The following is a 21,833-nucleotide window of genomic DNA, read 5'->3' as shown; positions in this document are numbered from 1 at the left end:
TCCGACGCTCAAGTCAGCAAGCTGAAAGAGATTATTTGATAAGAATTAGGGAGAAGAAGGATTACCAGGAGTCTTGTCGGAGGCTAGGACTACGGTGGAGGCGTCAGGTTCTTGGGAACAAGAACTTTAGGAGCAAATAGATAGTTTTGAGTAGTGTAGATTGACTATGGGAGATTCCTCCTTTATGAGAGGGTAGACCTTTGTTTATATAGTGAACCCAATGTGTTGGAATCCTAGTAGGACACTAAGTCCTATTTTGGGAGATAATCCCTATCGGGAAAAAAAATATGATTTCTTAACTTTATCAGGTTAAGTTTAATAGTTTGAGTAAGATTTGAAATCTTAGTAGAAGAGGAAATAGAATGGGATTCTGATTTCCTGTTTATAGACTGTTGCATGCTAATGGGCTGAAACCCAGTTTAACTTAACTTATAGGATAACCCAACTCATAGAGTGAGTAGTTCACAAAGTGATTTTAAGTGTAGGCTCAATCGGGATTGGGCTGAGGCCTTGAGCCATGACATGTTTATTTCGTTATTGGGCCTCGTCAGACTCAAGACGATTTTTGGCCCTAACAGTTAGCCCCCCACTCTCTAAGTTAAAAAGTATTTAGCTTAGAGAGTATATTTAATCGAATGAGTGCAGACTGAGTGGATTAGTGATAGCAGCTTGTTAGGTCGAATGGACCGTTGTGTGGATTGGGTCAATGACTTGTCAATTTGAGGTGCAAGCCCTTCAATCGGTCTGGGCCGATCGAAGGTGTGAATCAATAAATCAGTCTGGGCCAATTGAAGGTGTGAATCAATAAATCAGTCTAGGCCGATTGAAGGTGTGAATCTATAAATCAGTCTGGGCCGATTGAAGATGTAAACTATAAATCAGTCTGGGCCGATTGAAAGTGTAAATTATAAATCGGTCTAGGCCGATTGAAAGTATGAATTTATAAATCGGTTTGGGCCGATTGAAGGTGTAAATCAATAAATCGGTCTAGGCTAATTGAAGGTGTAAATCAATAAATCAGTCTAGGCTGATTGAAGGTGTAAATCAATAAATCAGTTTAGGCCGATTGAAGGTGTAAATCAATAAATCTGTCTTGGCCGATTGAAGGTGTAAATATATAAATTGGTCCGGCCCGATTGAAGGTGTAAATCAATAAATCGGTCTGGGCAGATTGAAGGTGTAAACTTATAAATCGGTTGAAGCCGATTGAAGGTATAAACTATAAATCGGTCTAGGCCGATTGAAAGTGTGAATTTATAAATCGGTCTGGGCTGATTGAAGATGTAAATCAATAAATCGGTCTGGGCCGATTGAAGGTGATCACAGTAGACGATTTAAAACAACTTCATATGGTATCTCGCATGGTGTACAGTTATCTACAATAAATTGAATAAGAGAAGTAATGGCGTGCATGTGCAAGACCAAAGGAAAGACAAAACTTTAAATGGAAAAGGTCATGCATGTATCAAGTAACAAGCTGTATGGAGAAGTGATGCAAGACCAAGGGAAGAATAATTTTTCCTGGAGAAGTGACATGCATGTTTTGAGTAACAAACTGAACGGAGAATCACCAAGCCAAATGTAATAAAAATGCATGGGGTGCATGTGTTAGGGAAACAGCCAAACGGAGAAACAAAGGGCCGAATGAAGTAAAATGCGTGAAAACAGGTTTTGCTAGTCGATGTTCGTTTGTAGGTGATAGAGCCGAATGGAGAAGTGATTTATGGCATGCATGTGCAAGACTAAATCAAGAGTATGCTAAATGGAGAAGTAACGAGTCAAATGGATGCATACGATGTAGGTGTCAAGCAATAAACCAAATGGAGAAAGAATAAACAAAAGTGAGGAGTAATTAGCCAAACCAACTCATGGCCGAATGGAGAAGAATGCATGGGATGCATGTGTTGAGCATTAAGCCAAATAGAGGTGATTGAGTGTAATGAGGGCACTTACCGAATGACGTGTTTGGTGACTTGTCCTGTTGCAGTGGCTAAAGCATGTTGAATGAGATATTTGTTCAATTGGTTCAGAGTTGAGTCAGGTTAGCTGGGAGACATTGGAAAATGCCGAATAAGGTTACACAGGCGAGTTGAGTCACACAATGCTGGTCGAATAGAGATCATAGCAATGAAGGATCATATTGGTCCACTCGTCTTGTCCAATTGAGTAGTTATTACAACTATTGAATGCCTCAATGAGTCCATTCGGCTTGTCCTACCAAGCGGAGGTGAATGACTTGAGTGGAAGTGACCGAGCTGCATGAGGCCATAAGTGACTTGATGTTACTCTTAGGAGTCCATGCATATTACACCCGCATATATTCTCACTCGGTTGTTACTACCGAGTGGGGTTTCTGATGGTGTTGATGACCCTCATTTGGCCGAGTGAAGCTGGTTGGAGGCAGGCATGAGTCTTTTTGGTTTTTTGTCACTTGGCACTTCACTTTCGATTTGGCTTGGTTGTGTTGACTGAGCCGAATGGATGCTCTGCAAAATCCTTTGATTACTTAAGCTGAATGAGGTCCAGACGAGGTTAATCAATTACTTGCTTGAATATTGGAGCCTTGTGCTCTTCCTTGCTTGGATACTATGGTGGGACTGAGAAGGCCATAATTTCCAGTATGTGGGGTTTCTCTGATCTGCTAGTCCACCTTGGAGCGTCGATGGAGCAGAGTAAAAACATTGGGATGTTATCCTGAATACTAAGTGTTTAGTGGTTAGAATCGAGAAAAGGTAAGACTCGATTTCTTGACAAAGTTGGCTAAGCCGAACGAGTTTATTTAGATGCAGGAACTGAGCAGACTAAAAGGATTGGTTGAGTCACGTTTTGAGAGTACAGTGTTTGGGGAAAGAGTGGGTTTTTTTTGTGAAGGAACAGACATGTTTCAGGTGTTCTCTTTGCTTGTTTCGACTCGGTGAAGAGGGTTGGCATAGTAGGGTAAAAGGAGGTAGGAGGTGGCACTACTTGGCACCTCACTCGGTCAAGACGACCGAGTGAAATGAAGAGTTCAGTATAGAAAGAGAGAGAAGGCGGGGGGAGAGAAAGAGAGAGAGTGAGTAATGATAATGATAAAGACTAAAGGGAGAGAGTGTGAATGAAATTCTGGATGGGATTGCGAGAGGACACTGGAGTGGATAAATGAGAGAGCTTTCGAAAAATTTTACAACTACAGCCTCCATTCGCTTATTTTTTTGGGGCAAATGTGGTTGTTTTGCTTTCTCGATTCCGTAAGGTTCTTCATCATTTTTGGGAGGTTTGGTATGGTTTGATTTTTGAAGAGACTTGTCTACATGTTTCTGAGTTGAATTTCACTTGGACAAGGGAAGAACCGAATGGAGATGAGTGGCTGAACCGAGTGGAGGCATTGAGGCCACTTGTCTATCTCTATGAGTTGGTCAACGTCGTGTTTTTTGAGCCAAATAAGACGATTTTCTTCCCCAACAATTCCATCTAATTGTGAATGTTACATCCTTGACGAGTGAAGAGTTCTAGTTCCTCCAAGTGATTGCTTTTGCGGTATGATATAATTAAATCGTATAGGCTAAATGAAGAAGTGGTGGCGTGCATGTGTACTGGACCAGATGAAGAATAAGCTAAAAAGTAATAAGTTGGGGTAATATGCATGCAGTGTATGCGTCAAACAATAAATCGAATGGAGAAACAATAAGTCAAATTGAGTTAACCGAAGTTGGGTAAATCCAGTTATGACTGCGGGGCTGTGCCATGCATGTTAAAAAGTGAGAGCTCAAGGCCAACTTAGCTTGGTTCATCATGCCGAGCAGAGAAGAAGATGCACTGAGTGGGAATATGATTTTATCCTCCGAGTGGCGAATGGACTCACAGTTCTTTTGTATTCTATTCCGTTAGGTTGAAAGAGGTTGAGGTAGGACCTTCATCTTTGGCCACTTGCATCAATTTACTCTGCTTGGCTCACATGGTTCAGCCTCCTTGGCCGAGTGGATGCATCTTGAATGAGAAGTGGTTGAGTGGTAGCTAGCATTTTAACTCATCCAATTGGATTGAATGCCCCCGGGCCAAGTGGTGCATGTAATTGTTGTGGCGTGTTGGTGGTTATGTGTTGAATCTCAAGGCTTTGGATTGGATCGAGTTGAGCTAATTATATGGGATGACCAGAGACTTGGTTTGGATGACTGGAAGAGTAGTGATCTGACCAACGATGTTGGTTGAAGGGAGTTCCATGTCTCTTCTCATGTTGCAAGTCGTTTGTGGATGGAAGATTTTCAGTTCCCCACAGTGGGTGTCAAACTGTAGATGCAAAAAATCTACCATCATGAAAATAGGTTCTGATCCCGTGAGGTTGAGGCCGCTAACAATTCGCTAGACCTGCACCCTAGTTAGTAAATACGGGTACGGCAAAAAAACGGTACGGGAATTTTACGGGTATGATACGGCAAATGGTGAAAAATACGTTTGTAAAAATTCGGTCATAAAATTCGGATACGGAAAAAATACGATTCGGATATATACGGGTTTAATACGACACATTGTCAATAATACGTTTTGAAAAATACGGCAATAGCAATCTTGGTTTTAGCACTTTTCAAAACATCCCCATTTAAATAATCCATTGTGGTCGACCCTACAATTCATTTTCCTTTTAATTTAAAGTATATTTGAACAATAACTAAGACTAGTATTTTTATCCTTAATTTTATAGCTACGCATACAAAGTTTGGATTCCAATTAGTATAGTTGTTTTATTTTCTGAATTTAATTGGACAGTACATTCAAAGGTCAAATAATAATAGTGTTATGAAATCTAAAAACATGACAAAGTGCACATGGGTTTACAATTTGCAGTTGGCGTTGGTTGTAAACTGATGGTTTGTTGCTTTTTTCTTCTTCTTTAAGTATCTGCCAATTCCAAATCCAAGCCCGACAATATTATTTTTATGAATTCATGCTTTTCTTTTGCAGTTTTGCCTTTACCTTTTGCTTTCATAGATGATCTTTAGTCTTTTCATTTTGACCCATACAACACAAAACAACAGAACTAAATGAAATATTATGTTAAAACAGATACCAAATATAACTCTCACAAGCATTTCATCAAACATGTTTCAAACAAATCTATCAATCCACCAACATAACAAATCCATCAATCCACCAGCCCCTATTACTACTACTCACACACCAACACAAACACAAACAAATCACCAACATACAAGATTCAAAGAGAGTTAAAAAGAGAAGAGAAGAAGTGTGTAGCTTGAGGCTTGAAGAGTTGAAGTCTTGGACTTAAAGCTTGGAGAAGAGAGTTAAAATTTAAAAAGAGAAGAGAAGAAGAGATCAAGACTCAGAGTCAAGAGATGAAGAAAAAAGAGTTGAATTGTTGAAGATTTGAAGAAGAGATGAAGACTGTGGAAGAGAGAACCGAGAAAGAGGAGAAGGAGATTTTTTTTAATTTTAGTCAAACCCCACCAAAACGACGTCGTTTTGCCTTATCATGTAATTATTTTTTTGTCTGCAAAAATTCGGCAATAATTCGGGTATAATTCGCGAATTATACGGATAGGGTATATAATTCGCGAATTATACGGCAGCCCTAATAAAATACGTTAATTCGCGTTTTATACGGGAATTATACGGCTAGCCGTATAATTCGCGTATAAAACGCGAATTTACTAACTAGGACCTGCACACATGAAAGGACAAACGTGAAGCTTACGGAAAATACTGAGGTGGTGTTTGTCGTAGGCACTCCGACGCTCAAGTCAACAAGGCTGAAAGAGATTATTTGATAAGAATTAAGGAGAAGAAGGATTACTAGGAGTCTTGTTGGAGGCTAGGACTACGGTGGAGGCGTCGGGTTCTTGGGAACAAGAACTTTAGGAGCAAATAGATGGTTTTGAGTAGTGTAGATTGACTATGAGAGATTCCTCCTTTATGAGAGAGTAAACCTTTGTTTATATAGTGAACCCAAGGGGTTAAAATCCTAGTAGGACACTAAGTCCTATTTTGGGAGATAATCCCTATCAGGAAAGAAATATGATTTTTTGACTTTATCAGGTTAAGTTTAATAGTTTGGGTAAAATTTAGAATCTTAGTAGAAGAGGAAATAGAATAGGATTCTGATTTCCTGTTTATGGACTGTTGTAGGCTAATGGGTTGAAATCCAGTTTAGCTTAACTTATAGGATAACCCAACTCATAGAGTGGGTAGTTCACAAGGTGATTTTAAGCGTAGGCCCAATCGAGATTGGGCTGAGACCTTGGGCCGTGACATGTTTATTTCGTTATTGGACCTCGTCCGGCTCAAGACGATTTTTGGCCTAACAAAGGTCATCTCTATCTTGAATTTCTACTAAGATTTTTTCTTTTGAATTGGTATCTTTCTCGTGATATACAATTTGGTCTAGTTGGTTCGATTTTTATGTTTCATGTGGGCTGACTAATGGTGTAAAACCGAGGACTACAGTTGCCTGATAATCAGGCAACATACAGGAATTGTTCATCGTTAATTAGTCAACATCACAACTACAGCTTGGTAGGTAGAACTAATGGATGAAGTTTCAGACGATTTGCTAGCTGATAGATGATTCATGTAAACGTTTGGATGATAATAAAGTTACAAAAAAGCAATCCAATTTGGAGTCTTTGTCGTCAAGATTTTCCCAGAAAATGAAAAAATTAATTTGACTAGAAGATTCACCAAACTACTGCTCAAGTCTCAAATATTTGATGTCAACATGACAAAGTGTGACCAAATTGGACCTTGTAGCAAAGCTTTCTACATCAGTTAGTGGAAGTAAAGGCAAGTTTTCCACTTATAACGAATTATACAAACCCTAGTTATCTTTTCAATTTTCGTTACCTTTTTTCTGATATTGACTGTTTTTGCCGCGTAACCGAAAGTGCTTGGGCATGGATATAATATGAAAAGCTTCTTTTTTGAAGAAGAGAACCGGACAAATGAACATGGTGACCCCAACTCATCATCTCCTCCCTTATTTTACTTTGTTATCTATTTGTGTTTCTCTAGTTCTTATCCATTCAATTAAGAAGACACTGCATTGCCTTTGCATGCTTCTTTTTCTTAAATCAATGATCAAAACAAAGAGATTGTTGCTGCTAATAACACACACAGAAGAATTAAGTATTCAACAACATAATCTATACAAGTAAACAAGAAGGTTTCTTTTCTTTTCTTTTTTTTATTAAACTAAGACCAACATGATTATCAGAAATGTAATAAAGAGAGGGTCCAAACTGTCGATTTAAACAATTGGATGAGTGACTTCAAAAACTTAAAAGCAATCAAAATGTTTGCAGTAACTAGAAACCAGAAGATGATACGATATGCATATTGATTTTCTTTAGTTCTAAATTTTCACGCCAGACAATTAAATTACAAATTCCCATGTGCCATGAAATTTATCAATAACTGGTAATATAAATATGTTGTTGGGAAGAGGTGGCATGGGGTGGAGACGCTTAGTTTCAATGAACTTCAGACCTTGTAACTCTAAATTCAGCATTTAAAGCAAAAACCCCTTGTAAATAAACAAACGAAAATCTACATAAGATGATAGCATTTATCGTTAAATCTTATATATATATTATGTTACTTTACATTCATCGAATGGTGATTTGGAGTAATGAAAGTCATAAAGAAGATTTCATTCACATAATTAAATTGAAATAACATTCAATATTTGCTCATTACCAAAGAAAAAGAAAAGGCTATTAAAGTTCATTATGTGTTAGCATACTTTATTAATTCAATATTAATGTGGCCCTCCATTTATAAAAAGCAATGATATTGTTTTATCTTTTCAAAAATTATGATACATAGTCGTGCCTTATAAATAATTCACATGCCCATCCACACTAGCTTCGTTCAAAACTTTGCTCTCCATTAATTACTAGAAGTTTTGAGAAACAATGGGTAGGAGGGACCTCAAGGCCAGTCTTGTATTTATGATTTCATTAGTTCTTTTCTCTTTGATGCTTCAGTGCAAAGTAGCTACCAGATTTGGCTCTAGTTTCAGCCCGGGATTATGCAATAGTTGTGAAGCAGCAGCAGCAGCCTCCGCCAGCACGGCCACCGCCGGAACACGAAAGCTTCTAAACATGGAAGATGATTACAATTCAGAAGATGAAACTCCACCCCAGAATGATTATGATTACTATAGAAGACAAGGTGATGTTCCAAGCCCTGGTGTTGGGCACTGAAAGGTGGTTGTGTTGTTAGCTATTTACTTTCAAACTTCAATATAAAATTCTTAAGTTCTTGGACTATATATATATATATATATATATATTTTCTCTTCTTGATGATATGTTCATGAACCATATATTATGTTTAATTTGTTTTTTATTTTTATTTTTTGTTAATATGAATGTATACTTTGTTGTTATTCAGTGATATTTGTATTGTAAATAAATGAATTTTAGTGGGATATGATAATAAAGTCTTGTGGGTTTTGCAAATTAATAGAGGAGCACATTGATCTTGCATATTATTTAATCAATATTATCTATTGGTAAGGCGACAAAATTAGTGTATAATTTTGTTTTCTTTGAGACCAAGACATGTATATGTTTTGAGTAATTAAATATTCTACCCCATATTTCTAGAGCACGCTTCATGATATTAGCTTGCTTTTTGTAGAAGTTGATTTTAAAGTTAGAGTAGGTCATGGTTATTAGTATCATATGATACATGATACATATCTTATGATACGATTCAATATAGGTCGTTAACGATACGTATTAGAGAGTGTATCATAAACCTTTTTATACGTTGATATGTATCCTATGATACGATATATATTCGTTCATATCCTTCAAAACATGGATACAAATTACACGACTTTATTAATTCGGGCTAAAGGCTAAAAAAAAAAATTCTGGTCAGATCCGGGTCACCCAACCCGGTTCACTAAACCTACCCAAATTTACCTATTTTACATGGAGAATGTGAAGAGGAACATGTGTTACCTATTCTGTATGATAGTAATAATACAAGTGGAGATATAGACATTGACATTGATCTTGGAAATGATATGAATGGTTAAGAAGAAATTATATAGATTCTTAATTTTGTGATTAGTTTTGATTATGTAATACCATAATTTAAAGCTAATAATATTACAAAAATTTTTAATTAATCTTAAGGATGATATTAATTTTAGGAAAATTTTAATTATTTTTTTAATTTTTTTAAAAAAGACATATCCTACAATACGATACGCGATATACAATTTAAAAAATTAAGTTTTTAAAACACGATATAATACGCGATTTAACAACCATGATTATGTAATCTTGTTATGTGATCTAAATATAAATATATCATATTTTTATATCACTTGATATCTATGAATTTTTCAAACCGAAAATGCACAGAGTTTCCTTTGCGATGTTTGAGAAGTAACAAGAAGAAGGCATTTTTTTTTTTTTTTTTTGTGTGTGTAAATAATTGTATATTTCAGAGCCAAAATTCACATTAGTATTCATATGGATCGGATTCTTGGGCTTCGGCAATTAGAAATTACATGGGTTCAATTTATGAAGACTTTGACGTCCATACTTCCGAACCAGGCCTTGTTCCCTTGAGCACCACATGGCCTTCAAACTCAATTTCGTAAATTAAGGTCTCAAGATTTAGAAAATTATATTAAAATAATGTATTTTTGTAGTGTTAATAAAAGTCTTCATAACTCACATTAAGACCACAGCCTTCACTTTATTTACCCAATTATTTAGGTCATTTTAGGGTTAATGGTTTGTTGAAAACCATAAAAAGATAGTGGTACACAATTGGAAGGTACTTGATATTTTGGGCAGGCAGAGTGGACTTGAGAATTGGAGCCGGGGCCCGGCCTAGAGTCCCCATCTACACATGCCCATGCCTCCAGGCTGCAGCCTACTTGATGATGTTGCCAGTTATGGGCTGGCTATGGTCCCGTCTCATCAATATCACCGTCCAGTTTACAGTTGGCACTGTACCCTACGACATTTATGACTGTTATCGTAAGGTTACCATCTCTAATTTCGTCCCAAAAAAAAAAAAAAAAAAAAAAATTCACGATATTATCTTTCTGTAGGTATAAAGTTATATATACAAATTAGTACACCACGCTATAAATAAAAGAGTAAACGTATAAAAGTCAATTATAAACTAAGAAGAATGTGCGAAAATGAAAGAATAATATCACTTTAATTTAGTCAAAGAAATTATTATTCACGTAAAGTATCAAAGTATTATTCACGTAATTTAAATAACTACGGTGGTTTTACAAAATTGTATAGTGTATGGTTTTTTACATTTTTAATAGACGTTAGGTAAAACTTAAAATCAAAACCTAACTCAAGGACACATCTTTGATAAACAGTCTCAAACACATATATGTATCATAACAACATATTAAATTTATGTTCGGAGATATGTCACAAATACAATTGTTAACACCCCTTCACGCTTGACATGCATGACAGGTCTATACCAAACTACATCGGCCGAAACAAACATTGGATGATACCATGATAAAAGGGTTTGAGTTAAACTCACTCCCAAAAGCTAGATTAAAGAAGTAGGGAGTCTAAACACACATATATACTATAACTACCTACCAAATTAGGCATGTAAAACAAATACAATTTCTAATAATTTTATATATATAGTAAAACCTCTCTATAGTCATAATGGTGGGACTAACTAATTTTATTACTATAAGGGGGTTATAACTTAATGGAGATGTAGTTATAAAAATTATAGTTTTGATTTCTTATTTTTTTAATTTATGTTTTTGTAGTACAATATTAGGATGTTAATTCATATTTTAGTAGTATTAGGATTTCAATTCAACGCTTCAATTGTCTATTTTTGAAATAGATAGAAGACCATGTCTTGGAACTAGCAAAGATAAGTGTCATTGATGGAACTATAAATGCAGTTAATGCATGGTTAATTGATGTGAAACCATAGACAATTGCCAATGGTTTTAAGCATTGCAAAATTAGGACCCCTGATTTTGATTAATTGTAAGTTGCAAATGTAGTGGACGAGAAAAATAAAAGAGTCATTGCAAAATTGAGTGATTAGATTCGACAATTTCACTACACTAATCGAATAGATATTAATGTCTTCCTTGATTATCCAAATAAACAACAAATCGTGTATACTTTAACTGAAGAAGAAATCATTGCTACAATTATACAAGAAGGTAAATGAAATAATCCTAAGGATGATAGTATGGAAATACAAAAAGTTTCATGTCATGAAGCTCTAAATATGCTTGAGAAGCTAAAAATATTTTGGCTTCAACAAGAAAGTGTCCATGCTAACAAGTTATTACATACTAGCAAGGTAAAAGATGTGGTAACAATTCTAAAAATATAAATCATTGTCCTAAACAACTTTAGATAAATATTTTTATTTCATCCTAAACTTTTAATGTGACAAAACATATATTTTTTTGGTAATATACATATAATTATTACTATGTGGAGACACTTTTCCTTAAGACGGGAATTAGAAAAATTATAACTTATTACAATGTGGAGTTTATTCTTATTTATAATTATCACAAATTGGGACTAGAATTTTTTATGACTATATAAAATTTATTCCTATATAGAGTATCACTATAAAGAGGTTTTACTATATATATATATATTATTTTGAGTGCTAGAGAATATTCTTTTTAGCTAGAATAATTTTCTTTTGAAATTAATGGGTAGGAAATAATGTGAATTTGAAATTGGTGTCCAAGCCGTGCTCTAAATTTCAAACTCATAACTTAATCTAAAAAAATAAAAAAAAGAAAGAAAGGCCTTTACCCGTTTTTACAAACATTCTAGAATATAAGAAATTACCCTAATTAAACAAATTAACTTATACTAAATCACCATCCTTTTCCCACATATTCTCTTCAATACTAGTTATATCTCATAATCTTAATTAAGTTACATCATGAACCAAAATGATGTTGGAGATTCCATATCGACTAGACATCCTTAAGCCAATGAGTTTATAAAAGTGGGCAATCTTCCCACGCAATAAGGTATTTTGAGTGAAGAGTTAGGCCCAACTCCAATAAATGGTATCAGAGTCAATCCCGTTTGAATTGAGTGATTGACTAGCGGTGGGCTGCCAAACTATCTCCATTCATAGGAAAGTGGACCATATGGATTTGACCGTGAGAGGGAGTGTTAGAGATCCCATATCGACTAGACACGTTCAAACCAATAAGTTTATAAGAATGGAGTTTATAAGAGTAAATAATTCTCCCACTCAATAAAACCTTTTAGGTGAGGAGTTAGGCTTAACTCCAACACCTAGTCAAATTGGGTAGTGCAATATTTGTAATTGATTTCTAATTACCAATGGGTTCAAGTTTTGTGTTATAAATTCCATGCAATGCATAGCACAACACAAAATTTGGCATCTTTGAAGAAGCATACGCCGGCTAAGCAAGAATAATATAGATTAATAAATAAATGAAAAAATAGTACAGAGTAACTCAGCAGAAAGCTGCATATTCCTTGTTTGTTTATTCTTTTGGGATACATACGCGGATTTGAGTTCCATTACTACACACTAACCTACATCCCATCACATGCACTTTCACTTTTTCAATGTTTTAATTAATTATTCTACATTATGTGCATTAATGTTTAATTTTATAAACATGGGTTTACGTATATGAAAATGGTGATATTTAGGATGTGGGAAGATCTTTTTTGAGGATTTGGTTTATCTTTCTTGATTTTTATTCTCATATAAATAAATTACTGAACAACATTCGATCGCCACCATTGTCGGTTGTTGTAATAGCTTAAACAGCTTTGTGTCTTGTTCATTTAACCTTCAAAACCGGACAGACTGACCATTCTTTGCTGTCTTTACAATCTCTATGCACGTACTTAAAGTTTATATAATAAACTACTTCAACTCATAACTAGCTAGTTTCCCAATTCCAACTTCACTTCCTTTAGTATCAGTTGAATGGCAACCACATATGTGCCTTGTTTCAATTGGTTTATTCATTCATATAGATATGTGATGTAATCCCTTCATTATTTGCGGGAACTTCAAGAAGATAACAGAAACAGTTTCCAATGCCATGGAAAGTTGGAGCCTGGAGGTACCTAAAAGTTTATATTTTTGTTTTAATTTACAGCTTGAAGTTCTTCCCTGTTTTCTTAGTTTCTAAAAGTATGAGAAGGGTGATAGAGGGCTGGAGGTCAGTATCTGTTATGGTGGAAAACCTCATAACGTGATGGAAGATGATGTAACCCAAACGTTGTTCATCTAGAATGATGAATAGGACAAAGTAAAAGTGGGTCATAAATGGTAGGCCCAGTAGTGTCATAAGATTACCAAAACACATAAAGGCTGAGCTTTTATTGTTGTGATAATGGAGTTTAGGAGCAATAATGAAGATACTATTATCTGCATTTCAAGTAAGAGCATTTTCGTATCATATTGATTGCTTTTTAATTTATAAACTCTTGCAGGCGCAATAGAGAGTGAAAAGGGTTGCTTCAGGTAGGTGGTGATTTGAAAAACACCCAAATCTTGTTTTCCTCAAATGAATAATTAAAGTGAGTGTGTTTGGTTTCGTGGGGAATTGAGAGAGAGGGAGAGAGAAAAGCGGGGCGTTAAAAACATGGGCTTTAAAATCAGCTTTAATTTCGTGGGCTCTTATGGTAGGTGATAGTGGAGGTGAAGATGTGAAGATTTTCCTTTGTTTGTGAAAGAAAGAAAGTAACTGATGCTTGAGATCACGTGACTGCCCTTTTCTCTGCCATAACGAAAGATTCTCTTTCAAAAATGTTGTAACTTCTTTTTCATAAACTGTGTACATTTGCACAGTGGTGATGGTGGTCGGTGGAATCTGTTGTAATGTGTTTTTAAGTCTTGTTTTTTCTCTGTTTCTTTTGTCTTTTTGTGGCTGCTTAATTCAGTCCATGAGTTCAATGTTTGTTCTTGGACCTTTTGCTTGATTGAATTGTAAGGAAGTTAGGTGAGGGCAAAGGAAAAAGATAAGGGTAAATTAAAACACCAAGCACTGTTAGAGGGAGCAAAATAAATTAGTGTTCTTTGTATATTCATGGCTTCTGGACTTTTCCAGATAATTTTACGGTTCTTTTAGTTTGAGCTGCGCTAATCTTTTTGGGGTTCAAGATTTTTCTTTTTTACAACTTGGGTTTATGTTTTCTTTCTTTTTCCTAAAATTTCACAAGAGGATTTTCTCAATTTTCCAGGAGTTTGGGGGATGTGATAGTCTGATAGAGGTATGGTAGGCATGTGTCTTTATTATTGGAAAGCGGGTTAATGTGCTCTGCTTTTATTTCCTCTATAAGCGGGTTCAAACTGGGGATGTTTAATGGGTTTTGATATTTTCATCGAGGATTTCGCAGTTTTGTTTTGAAAGTTTTCATTTTTTTAAGTGTTTTATCAAGGGTTTTATTGTTTCAGTGCAGATCTGCTGATAACTGTGTTCAAAAGCAGAAACTTGCGGTGAAGATTAAGGAACAATTATCATGGATCTTGAATATGGGAAGTGTTGGGATGCTTCAAAGGTTAGTACAATTAAGTTTTTGAGTTTAATATTTGGATCTGCTCAGTACATTCAAATTGCATATTTTATATATATATTGTGGCTTTACTTATATAGAGCTTCTGGCTATTTGGTTTATTATAATGGGTTTAGTGTATAGTTATAACTTGGTTAAATAATATGGTTTTTTGTAACTGAGCTGAATTTTAAAGAAAATTTGCTTGTTGAATTGCACTGCAGAAGGATTCTTGGAAGACAATATTGATTTTAGCATATCAAAGCCTTGGTGTAGTTTATGGGGACCTGGGCATTTCCCCACTGTATGTTTACAAGAGTACATTTGCAGAAGACATTCAACATTCAGAGACAAATGAAGAAATTTATGGGGTTTTATCTTTTGTCTTTTGGACTCTAACTTTGGTACCCTTATTCAAGTATGTTTTTATAGTCCTTCGAGCTGACGACAATGGGGAGGGTAAGTGCCTTGATGATTAACGACAGCATTCTGCATATATCGACTGTTTTTGGGATTGTTACCTTATATGCATTTTCCAGGTGGTACTTTTGCCTTGTATTCATTGATATGCCGACATGCCAAAGTAAGCCTTCTGCCCAACAGACAGGCTGCTGATGAAGCAGTCTCTACATATAAAATGGAGCAACCGCCAGAGAAGAAGAACAGCTCGAGGGTGAAAATCTATCTTGAGAAGCACAAGTTCTTGCATACTGCTTTGCTTATCTTGGTTCTTCTTGGCACTTGTATGGTAATTGGAGATGGACTTCTTACTCCAGCCATATCTGGTAAATTTATTTCCTATAAAACTTTAATCATCAACTGTTTTCTCCCAGTTTGCTGACTCTAAATTTCTATTCTGTTGTGTAGTTTTCTCTGCAGTGTCTGGTCTTGAGTTTTTCATGTCCAAGGAACATCACCACTGTAAGTTTTTCTGCTTGTAGTTTATCTTATGACCTATTATACTATCTTAATCATATTTGACCCTGTAAATGCATTTAATGCTCATTCCATTGAGTTCAAAGCATTGGAGCGTGGCATCAAGTCGACAACGGGCTTGTCAACATTAAGAATTAGTTGCCTGATTATTTTCCTTGCATAGTTATGTTCAAACAAGACCCAATTTCCTCCGCCTATTCATGCGAAAGAAAAGATAGAGAAAACCAGGAGGTTTTAGAAGTTGGACAATTTATTTTATTTGTAGATTTACTTTTATTCATAGACAAAGTAGCAAATATTCAAAAGGTGATATAAATTATTTTAAGAACTGAATTGCTGTCTCTTTTAGGTCATTCAAAGTGATAGCTGGATAGAAGCTACACCTGGTCAATAACTCTTTGCTAGTGAACAAAGTTTGGTTGGCCTAACTCCTAAGAGTAGGGACCATCCAAGTTGCTCAAGTTGTGGTCTGGAATTAGTCATATCCTCCACTCCCTTTATCATATCTATTTTAATTCTCTGTTTTAGGGAAAATATGAGGATTCAATTTCACTAGAAAGTTAGGAGAAAAAAGACCCCTTTCTATAGTTTGACTGTTACTGCATCTTTATGCTCCTAATTTAAGGTGGGTAAGCTGCAAGGGGATACTAGATATACATAGTGGATGACAGATACAATGATGTACCGCTAAGAAATGAAATACATAATTATTTTTATAATAAAAATCTTTCCTGCTGAAATCTGTTACACTTCTGAATAACATTTCCAGTTTGATACTACACTATGATTAATGAATGCAATTTTCTGTTGTTTCTGTATGTCTGTATATGCTGAGCGAAATATAGAAGAGAATAAAAAGAAATACTTTAAGGATGTGGGGCTAAATTCCAACAATTTGAGAGTGTCATTTTTTTTTTTTTTTTTTAACAATTGGCTTATTTAAATAGTTAAGGACACCTCTTTATCTGTAACTATAACAAAACTTTGATCCTATTTGGTAGAATTTGTGTTAAACAAAGTGGTTTAAAGGTATCAAAGCCTCCAAAAATATATGGGTTTAAAATTTTTCTGTATATGTAATGTGCAACAATGTAGTGGTTATAATTAATCATGAGTTTTGATGTCCTCATTTGCAGATGCGGTGGTTCCAATTACTTGCATCATCATAGTGTGCCTTTTTGCACTTCAACACTATGGCACACATCGGGTTGGGTTTCTATTTGCACCGGTTGTGTTGATATGGCTACTTTGCATAAGTGCCCTTGGCCTATATAATATTTTACACTGGAACCCTCGAATATATGAAGCCCTTTCTCCATATTACATGTTCAAGTTCCTGAAGAAGACAAGGAAAGGAGGGTGGATGTCTTTGGGTGGAATATTGTTGTGCATTACAGGTAAGTTTGGAAAAAATGCAAGTACAGTAAATTCTCATATAGTGACATAGATATAAACATATCTGTCAAAGAATTAAACTCTGAGCAACATCAACAAGCAGTTGCCAGTTACTTTTGCTGCATTGATGCATGTATGGTAGTCACATTTGTTAATAACCGGGTTAATGCAGGAAATAAGGGTCATGTGTTATGTATTTGCCAACTATGTAAGGTGATGGTAAACCATCTTACAAATTGTAATTCAGGAATAAAACCTGATGGAAAATTTACTAGGACTCAGAGCATTTGAAAATTTTCTTAACTTTATATAGTTCAATAAACGAGGATGCTAAATGGTATGTTTGTATCTGCAGGCTCAGAGGCTATGTTTGCTGATCTTGGCCACTTCTCTTATGTTGCAATCCAGGTACTCCTGACAATGATTTTGGATGAGAACTTTTGATTTTTAAACTTTTGTTGCTAGCAGTGTCTTGTCTGGTTAAGTCCAAGTTGCGTATTAATGATTCTGACTCTGTTCTGTGCTGTAGATTGCTTTCACCCTTCTGGTTTATCCTGCACTTATATTGGCGTATATGGGGCAAGCTGCTTACTTGTCACACCATCATCAATCTAGTTACGAGATCAGTTTCTATGTCTCGGTTCCAGGTATTCCTTTGTCACTGTTCTCTAAAAGTGAAAGCAATGATACTTATGAATGTAATCTATACAAGCTGCATGGCAACCGATAATTGTGTGATTAACTGGGACATTTATCCATCTGTGGTTGAAAAAAATATGATGGCTTTAAGTTTTTGGGTGCAGAAAGTGTAAGGTGGCCAGTGCTTATAATAGCCATTCTTGCTTCAGTTGTTGGAAGCCAAGCAATAATAAGCGGAACATTCTCTATCATTAACCAGAGCCAATCACTTGGCTGCTTCCCAAGAGTCAAGGTTGTTCACACCTCTGACAAGATACACGGGCAGATATATATTCCTGAAATCAATTGGATGCTCATGGTCTTGTGTATTGCTGTGACCATAGGATTTAGAGACACAAAACACATGGGAAATGCATCGGGTAAGTTACTGTGTATATGGTTCTGACAATTATAATTTTACCACTTCATTGAAGGCAATTTTTAAATTGTTTTCCCTCAAGCTATGACAAACTTGTGTCTAGATTTTTGGGAAAGCCTACCACCATTGCCCTGACTATGAAAACTGGTTTTTTGGAATAATATTAAGCTTGTCCTTTGCTTATGTGTTTAAAATTAATGAGGCTTCTTTCAAAACATTTAAGTTAGAAGAAGAGAAAAGTAATTGAATAAATTTCATCAGGTTGAAGTGTTATAACTTTGCTGTTATTTATTGCAGGATTAGCTGTGATGACAGTGATGCTAGTTACCACATGCCTCACTTCCTTGGTCATTATCCTTTGTTGGCACAAGCCCCCTATATTAGCGCTTGCTTTTCTACTCTTTTTTGGTTTCGTTGAATTGCTTTACTTCTCAGCTTCATTAACCAAATTCCGGGAGGGTGCCTGGCTTCCCATCCTCCTAGCTCTCTTCCTCACCACCATCATGTTTGTTTGGCACTATGCCACCATTGAGAAGTATGAATATGATCTCCACAACAAAGTATCACTAGAATGGCTTCTAGCCCTGGGTCCAAGCTTGGGAATTGCTCGAGTTCCTGGCATTGGTTTGGTTTTCACTGATCTCACCTCTGGCATACCTGCTAACTTCTCCCGCTTCGTTACCAACCTGCCAGCCTTCCATCGTATCCTCGTTTTTGTGTGTGTAAAATCTGTACCTGTCCCTTATGTGCCTCCTGCTGAGCGGTATCTTGTGGGCCGTGTAGGTCCTCCAGGTCATCGGTCTTACCGCTGCATCGTTCGATATGGATACCGTGATGTGCATCAGGATGTTGATTCATTTGAATCTGAATTAGTTGATAGGCTGGCTGATTTCATCCGCTATGATTGGTATAAAACTGATGAGACCAATTCATGTATTGAGGATGGTACAGCTCGATCGAATGAATCATCAAGTGATTACAGATTGGCTGTGATTGGAACGGTGCCATTTGCTGGCATACCAGCTTACGAAATTGAGGAGACATTGCAGCCAGCAAGTGTCTCAGGTGGTTTTACTTCAGTAGAAAGCGTGACAGATGTTATCGAGATGCAACCTGTTAATGTAGTTCAGAGAAGAGTAAGATTCGCTATTGATGACGAGTCTGATACAGATGCACATTCTGAGATAAATGTACAGTTGCGAGAAGAACTAGAAGACCTGTTTGCAGCTCAACAAGCTGGTACTGCATTTATACTTGGACACTCACATGTTAAAGCAAAACAAGGGTCATCATTCCTGAAGAGATTGGCCATTAACTTTGGGTATAATTTCTTGAGGAGAAACTGCAGGGGACCAGATGTAGCACTGAAGGTACCGCCGGTATCTTTACTAGAAGTTGGCATGGTCTATGTTGTGTAAATTTCTCATGCAAGTAGTTTCACCTGCTTATAGAGATGAGCTAAACTAAGCGAGATGTGTAGGTTAACAAGGTTCCTAGAAATAGCACGATGAATATGTAACCACATATATGATGATATGGGAGACTGAAATTACTATCGTATATAGAAGTGTAAAAATCTTTCATCTTTCCATACTTCTATTAGTATGTCATTAACCTAATCTTGTTAATTACAAAGAAGCGGGATGATTTTTTTTTTTTTTTTGATGATCTAGAGTGTTCGGACTAGTTTGCCTTCACTTTAACTAATCTCTTGGGCCTTGAAGTTGACAGCTAGGTAAATCTTCTCAATGACCATCTCTATTAGCAGTCTAGTGGGCCTTAAAGTTGATAGCCGAGTAAATCTCTTCAAAAACTACCCTTATTAACAATTCAAGTGGATCAAACTCAGGATCTATTGAATAATATATCCAAGAGTCTTAGTTGATCACTAGACCACTGGTTAAGCGGGATTATATTACCTTACTTGATAAGTTATAAGTTAACAAGCGGTTAACAATCTTCGGATCATAATTTAAAGGCTGACCAACAAATCTCCGCAAAAATGTTAACCATCCCATAAAATGTTACTGGGAAGTACTGTTATCTTTAGCTGAACTACAAAAACGTACACCTCTTTTCCCCTAACCATGAATGTTTCTATCAAGATATTTCTCAAATACTATTGACCCAACAACAAAAACAAAATGCACCCTCCTCTCAAATATATTAGTCTGGCAACAGGCCACGTAGTCGTACACCAACCACCAGGTTTAGAGTGGCAACATCCACTTGTCTGCAATTCAGTGGTCCAACTGGGCAAAAAAAGACACACATGCACACTAATATATATATAACAAGACCAAGTTTCAATGGCTGCCTTCGTGTGCTCAGAATCATAGAAGTAAATATGGGACTCAGGGCTCTTCATTTGTCACTTTCACCTAATGGTTTCACTTCACAAGTTGGGGTTAAACATAACTTGTCTAAGTCTAACTTCAGGCTTAGCAAGGTCTCCAGTTTCAGGGTTTCAGCCAAGAAGGAAGAAGAGCCTGAGAAGAAGAGTAAGCAATCGTTGTTTAGCAGTGTAACTGAAGCTCTTGATTTTTCTCAAGTAAGATCTCAAGAGGATGCTCAGCTTCTTGAAGACGCCAGAGAAACCACCAAGTCCGGCGGCAAGATGAGCAAGGAGCAGGTTTCTTAAGTTCATTTAATTCTAACAATATGTTATGCAGTTCATAAAACTCTATTTCTGTTTATGCAGTATGGGGCTCTTAGAAGGAAAATTGGAGGGACATATAAGGACTTCTTCAAATCCTACATTGATGGTACAGACTTTTAACTTAGTTTTTGAATTAGTAGTTGTTTATTAATTTCCAAAGTGATTATTAATCTTTTTCTTTTGTTATGAACAGTGGATGGGCAATATGTAGAAGAAGGGTGGGTTGACAAGACCTGCAAGGTCTGCAAGAAAGATACAAGGGGTGAAGCAAGGCAACTGGACAAGTTTGGAAGATATGTTCATGTTGCTTGTTTGGAGAAAGCCAACTCTGGAAACTTTTTTACCAGACTATTCTCAGGATGAAGGCCATTGATTTTGTTAGTAATACATCATACATCAGAATTCTGTGTAATGATTCCAATTCCATTTATAAATTTACAACTCTTCTTCTTGTGGTGTGGGTATCATCAAGAAGTTTGAGATACCCATGGGCCTTTCACCCGGCCCATCCATTCTCTCAAACCGGCTCAAAGGGCCCATGGGTTTCTATGTATAAGTCAAACTTTGAAGCAACTATCCCCAGTCATCATATTTTACAATTTAATTTAACGATCAATCACTTGTGAAAAAAAAAAAAAAAAAGGGGAAAAATCTAAAGTTAGAGATTTATCAATAGGTAAGGACCGTAAGGTCGGTCCAATAGGCCAGCACAGGGCCATTGCGGTACCAATAAAAAAGATGATCGTTGCTACTGGAATTTGTTAACATTTTTGCGGATACTGAACTCTGAAACCATTAAAAGTAGGGGTGTTCAAAAGAACCGGTTAGAACCAGAACCGACGGATATCCTAAGTTTGATCCTGGTTCCTACTCAGAACCAATCGTCAATGGATAGATTCCAGTTCCAAAGTTTTGGAACCTTTATTGTACGGTTCTGGTTCCGGTTCCTATAGTTAGGAACCAGAATCAGAACCAATAACCAGGAGTCGAGACTAATATAAAATAAAATTAAAGATTAGGGGGGTTAATAAAAACTTTTGTAGAAAAAGTAATGTGAATACATTTATATTTATATTTTATAACATTTAAAGTAAGTTGGTTTGACTTTTAAGAATCTACCTTTACAAAGTAATACAGTTTGTAATTTTGAATTTATAATTTTATTTTTGTTAACAAGTGTCAGGTGGGGGAGTATTTATAAGTTTTTAAGGATTTTTTTGCCATTTTAAAAACTTTT

The 21,833-nt window shown here is 36.0% G+C and overlaps 2 protein-coding genes across 3 annotated transcripts; both read left to right on the top strand.

Annotated features, from left to right (window-relative positions):
* The first annotated feature begins 13,388 nt into the window (after positions 1-13,388).
* LOC116141156 (potassium transporter 2-like) lies at positions 13,389-19,594 on the top strand. 2 transcript variants are annotated; one of them, XM_031426687.1, is made up of 10 exons: positions 13,389-13,518; positions 14,452-14,555; positions 14,774-15,008; positions 15,089-15,334; positions 15,417-15,470; positions 16,622-16,882; positions 17,236-17,288; positions 17,410-17,527; positions 17,684-17,938; positions 18,235-19,594. In XM_031426687.1, the coding sequence occupies exons 2-10, from the start codon at positions 14,517-14,519 to the stop codon at positions 19,353-19,355; spliced, it is 2,382 nt and encodes a 793-aa protein (XP_031282547.1). In that variant the 5' UTR covers positions 13,389-13,518; positions 14,452-14,516; the 3' UTR covers positions 19,356-19,594. The 2 variants fall into 2 exon arrangements, with proteins under 2 accessions (XP_031282547.1, XP_031282554.1); XM_031426694.1 differs by lacking the exon at positions 13,389-13,518 and having other exon boundaries at positions 14,225-14,555.
* Positions 19,595-20,248: 654 nt separating this feature from the next.
* On the top strand, positions 20,249-21,066 carry LOC116141268. Its single transcript, XM_031426793.1, has 3 exons — positions 20,249-20,569; positions 20,639-20,702; positions 20,790-21,066. Exons 1-3 carry the CDS (start codon positions 20,285-20,287, stop codon positions 20,957-20,959), a joined length of 519 nt encoding a protein of 172 aa, XP_031282653.1. The 5' UTR covers positions 20,249-20,284; the 3' UTR covers positions 20,960-21,066.
* Positions 21,067-21,833: the final 767 nt, after the last annotated feature.

The sequence above is a fragment of the Pistacia vera genome, unplaced genomic scaffold, assembly GCF_008641045.1.
Source record: "Pistacia vera cultivar Batoury unplaced genomic scaffold, PisVer_v2 Contig1111, whole genome shotgun sequence".
In the NCBI taxonomy this organism is placed as follows: domain Eukaryota; kingdom Viridiplantae; phylum Streptophyta; class Magnoliopsida; order Sapindales; family Anacardiaceae; genus Pistacia; species Pistacia vera.
The sequence above is the reverse complement of the archived record's forward strand: the minus strand, read 5'-3'. Positions and strand labels throughout refer to the sequence as shown.